This window comes from Phocoena sinus, chromosome 6 (genome assembly GCF_008692025.1).
Source record: "Phocoena sinus isolate mPhoSin1 chromosome 6, mPhoSin1.pri, whole genome shotgun sequence".
NCBI classification, from domain to species: Eukaryota; Metazoa; Chordata; class Mammalia; order Artiodactyla; family Phocoenidae; genus Phocoena; species Phocoena sinus.
Window position 1 is genome coordinate 70,531,323 of NC_045768.1, and position 4,664 is coordinate 70,535,986.

The 4,664-nt window shown below is 45.5% G+C and overlaps 1 protein-coding gene across 1 annotated transcript; it reads left to right on the forward strand.

Annotated features, from left to right (window-relative positions):
• Positions 1-516: 516 nt before the first annotated feature.
• On the forward strand, positions 517-4,249 carry LOC116755011 (heterogeneous nuclear ribonucleoprotein U-like protein 2). The gene is given in 5 exon segments (XM_032633884.1): positions 517-526; positions 2,660-2,899; positions 2,902-3,828; positions 4,048-4,119; positions 4,122-4,249. Coding segments are annotated over 5 exon segments (1,377 nt in total).
• The last annotated feature ends 415 nt before the right edge of the window (positions 4,250-4,664 follow it).

The following is a 4,664-nucleotide window of genomic DNA, read 5'->3' on the forward strand; positions in this document are numbered from 1 at the left end:
TTTAATTACATCTGAAGCTATTTTGACATCCATCCATCACCATCATATTTATCCAGACAGCTGTCACATTAAAGCAGTTGAATCTATCACCCTCAACTCATGGCAACTAATAGACCCTCCCTCTCCCTTGACTGTGCCTTTTGCTCCGGCTGTTGCCTTATCTGCCTCCTTCTATTTGCAGCCAAGCTGGCATGCTTTTCAGACCCTTTCTGCCTGGGTTTTCTCCTTCACTTGACATTGTTAACCACTTCCTGTGGCCACTGCTGTCCTCTACTTCTGTCCTGTCTCTTTCTCCCTCTTTGGATCTTCGTTTCACGCTTTACATCTATGATAACCTATATAGTGATTGTTTGTATGTCTGCCTCCCCATCACACTTTGAGCTTTCTGAACATGGGAATCCATGCCTTCGCTGCCCACCACCCCCACCCCACCATCTCAACCTGGCAGGACACCAAGTGAGGAGTAGCTACTCAGGAAATGGTGTTTAATGTTATTTGAAACAGCTACCATTGAGAATGTTGGCAGGTAATCCCATAACGACTCCTTGGGGATGGTAAAGAATCCTATTCCAGGAAAATCAAGGGAAGTTTTTCTCCACGTCCGGGAGATTGTGCATGTTTAAAGACCCAGGGGAAGAATGCTATGGAGCACAAGTGTTTAAACTTATTTAAGAAATGGAGACAGGAAACTCCCTGGAGCAGCATTGTAGGAAGGACTCCAGGGAATGCACAGGAGAGGGAAGCAACCTCACATTCTCAGCTCTACTCTTCCTGAACTAAAGTTCCCTCTATCTCAGAGAACAAATGTGATAAAAAATTTCCTTGAACGTCAGAAACATTTTAATAGGAACATTATTAGCTCTTTAAAAAACATACTGTGTTGAAGATCTTTGGTGATTAGGCTTTAACATTTTTGGCTTTGGAGATTTGAGAGCTACATCAAAATGGGATTATTTCACCTTCAAGATGTGTGTGACCTCAGTAAGGTGCAAACCTGAATTGGACCCACCTGCTGGGAGGCTAGAGTGCAGATAGAGCTGTGTGAGTTTAGCTCCCAAGGTGCATCAGCCTCAAAGGGGGCTTACCGTATTGTATGGCCCTGCCATTTGTGTGTAGCTGGGAACAGATATACGATACTGGTGTTTGAGTTTTGCTGAAGGTCTTAAGGATACAGTCCTCACAAATGTCACAGTATATTTTATTTTTTTTTTTAATTTATTTATTTTATTTATTTATTTTTGGCTGTGTTGGGTCTTCGTTGCTGCGTGTGGGCTTTCTCTAGTTGCAGTGAGCAGGGGCTACTCTTTGTTGAGGTGTGTGGGCTTCTTATTGTGGTGGCTTCTCTTGTTGTACAGCATGGCCTCTAGGTGCACGGGCTTCAGTAGTTGCAGCACACAGGCTCAGTAGTTGTGGCTCACGGGCTCTAGAGCACAGGCTCAGTAGTTGTGGTGCACGGACTTAGTTGCTCCACAGCATGTGGGATCTTCCCAGACCAGGGAGAGTATATTTTAAAAGAAGATAATGTTGATGGGTAATGAACTGAACAGAAAAATCTTTAAAATGATAACTAAACTATAATGATGTATTGTCAAAATTTGTTAAATATCTTTTTTAAAATCATAGTAATATAAAATGGATAACCAACAAGGACCTCCTATATAGCACAGGGAACTAGATATTGATAAGATTACTCAATTTCTTATAGTAATATGTAAGGGAAAAGAATCTGAAAAGAATAGATATATACATGTATAACTGAATCACTTTGCTGTACACCTGAAATTAACACAACATTGTAAATCAACTATACTTCAACGAACACAAAACAAAACAATAAAACAAACAAAAACTCATAGAAATACAAAGATCAAGTTGCAGTTAGTACTCAAGAGAACTTTTTGGTAAGGAACTCATCCCTTGAAGCTCTAGTTTCCTCATCTGTAAAGTTCTAACTTCACAGCACTGAGGTGGGAATAAATTAGATTTTGTTTGGTGTGTATTTGTGCATATAAACATAAACACTTAGCCCAGTGCCTGGCCCAATATTATAGATGAAATTCAACAAATTATTTATTAAAATATATACTTTACAAGTATGATACACCCACTTTGGTGACAAAATATTTCTGCGGCTAATCAATAGGAATTGACATGTTAACTCTTTCCTCATCTAACAGGTATTATCTTATCCTGACAGAAGTTATGGTGAGATAAACATCATCCTTCTTAAAATAAACTGGTCACTTGTTTTTTAAATGTTTTAGTTGATTAGGTTTTGTTATGCTTTTAAAAATCTAAGTGGCAAATAATGCAAAAATAGTTTCTTAAATTGGCTTGAAATGTAATTTTTAATAGGATATTTCAGGTTCACATTGTATTTAATTTTTCACCAAGCATTTTTATATACTGTATATAAATCCATATGTGGAATATATTCTCTACTAAATTCACTGGCAAATAAACAAAAGCTTTCTGAGCCTTTAAAAAGTGCCAAGAGAGGGCTTCCCTGGTGGCGCAGTGGTTGAGAGTCCGCCTGCCGATGCAGGGGACACAGGTTCGTGCCCCTGTCCGGGAAGATCTCACATGCCGCTAAGCGGCTGGGCCCGTGAGCCATGGCCGCTGAGCTTGCTCGTCTGGAGCCTGTGCTCCGCAACGGGAGAGGGAAAAAAAAAAGTGCCGAGAGAGGCCACACAGCCGCCGCTGGAGGCGGCAGCCGTGGAGGCCGCGGCTGAGCCCTATGCTTCCGAGAAACTGGCGGGGGAGGCCACAGCCGAGTCAGGTCGGGTGACCGGTGGCAAAGAGCAGGGCACCGGCAAAGGGGAGGAAGATGAGCCAGAGGATCAGAGTGGAGACGAGACGCCGGGATCCGAGGCGCCGGGTGACAAGGCTGCAGAGGAACAGGTTCAAAGTCTCCACCACCCCCGGAAGAAGAGGCAAAAGGTGAGGAAGAGGATCAGATTCTTGTGAACCTGGACACGTATACCTCGGATCTCCATTTTCAGGTGAGCAAAGACCGCTATGGAGGGCAGCCACTTTTCTCAGAGAAGTTCCACACCCTTTGGTCTGGGGCAAGAAGTACTTATGGAGTGACAAAGGGGAAAGTCTGCTTTGAGGCCAAGATAACCCAGAATCTCCCAATGAAAGAAGGCTGCACAGAGGTTTCTCTCCTTCGAGTTGGATGGTCTGTTGATTTTTCCCATCCAGAGCTTGGTGAGGATGGATTCTCTTATGGTTTCAGTGGACGAGGACTCGAGGCAGAGAATGGGCAGTTTGAGGAATTTGGCCAGACTTTTGGGGAGAATGATGTCATTGGCTGCTTTGCCAATTTTGAGGTTGAAGAAGTAGAACTTTCCTTTTCCAAGAATGGAGAAGACCTTGGTGTGGCATTCTGTATCAACAAGGAATCCGTGGCTGACCGGGCCCTTCTACCCCATGTCCTCTGCAAAAATTGTGTTGTAGAATTATATTTTGTTCAGAAGGAGGAACCTTTCTTCCCACCGCCAGAAGAGTTTGTGTTCATCCATGCCGTGCCTGTGGAGGAGCACGTGCTCACTGCAGTCCCTCCCAAGACCATAGAGGAGTGTGAGGTGATTCTGATGGTGGGACTGCCTGGATCTGGAAAGACCCAGTGGACACTGAAATATGCAAAAGAAAACCCTGGGAAAAGATACAATGTCCTGGATGCTGAGACTGTGCTCAATCAAATAAGGACGAAGGGGCTTGAGGAGCCACAGATGGACCCCAAAAGCTGAGACCTTTTAGTTCAGCAAGCTTCCCAGTGCCCTAGTAAGCTGGTCCAGATTGCTTCCCGGATAAAGAGGAACTTCATTCTTTTTTTTTTTTTTCCCGGTACGCAGGCCTCTCACTGTTGTGGCCTCTCCCGTTGTGGAACACAGGCTCCGGATGCGCAGGCTCAGCGGCCATGGCTCATGGCCCCAGCCGCTCCGCGGCATGTGGGATCTTCCCGGACTGGAGCACGAACCCGCGTCCCCTGCAACAGCAGGCAGACTCTCAACCACTGCGCCACCAGGGAAGCCCAGAACTTCCTTCTTGATCAGTGTAACGTGTACAACTCTGGCCAATGGCGGAAGCTATTGCTGTTCAAGACTTTCTCTCAGAAAGTGTGGTGGTCGTCCCTAATGAGGAGGACTGGAAGAAGAGGCTGGAGCTGAGGAAGGAAGTGGAGGGAGATGATGTGCCTGAGTCTGTAATGCTGGAGATGAAAGGTTGGCTAAACTCTACAAGTTAGGGGTCCTGTCCTTGGTCCATGCACGTCTCACTAGAGCCTCTTAGCACCTGGAGGATTTTCCACATGTAAAGTGTAAATCTGTGGAATAAATTAATGGGTGTGATCACTTGAAGATTAATGAATGAGCAGAGTGAATGGTTAAAAAAGTGCCAAGAGATGTTTCTGAGGACACATACAGCTTTTTTTTTTTTCTTTGCGGTACGCGGGCCTCTCACCCTTGTGGCCTCTCCTGTTGCGGAGCACAGGCTCCAGACGCGCAGGCTCAGCGGCCATGGCTCATGGGCCCAGCCACTCCGCGGCATGTGGGATCTTCCCGGACCGGGGCACGAACCCGTGTCCCCTGCATCGGCAGGCGGACTCTCAACCACTGTGCCACCAGGGAAGCCCACACATACAGCTTTTGATGTATACACAG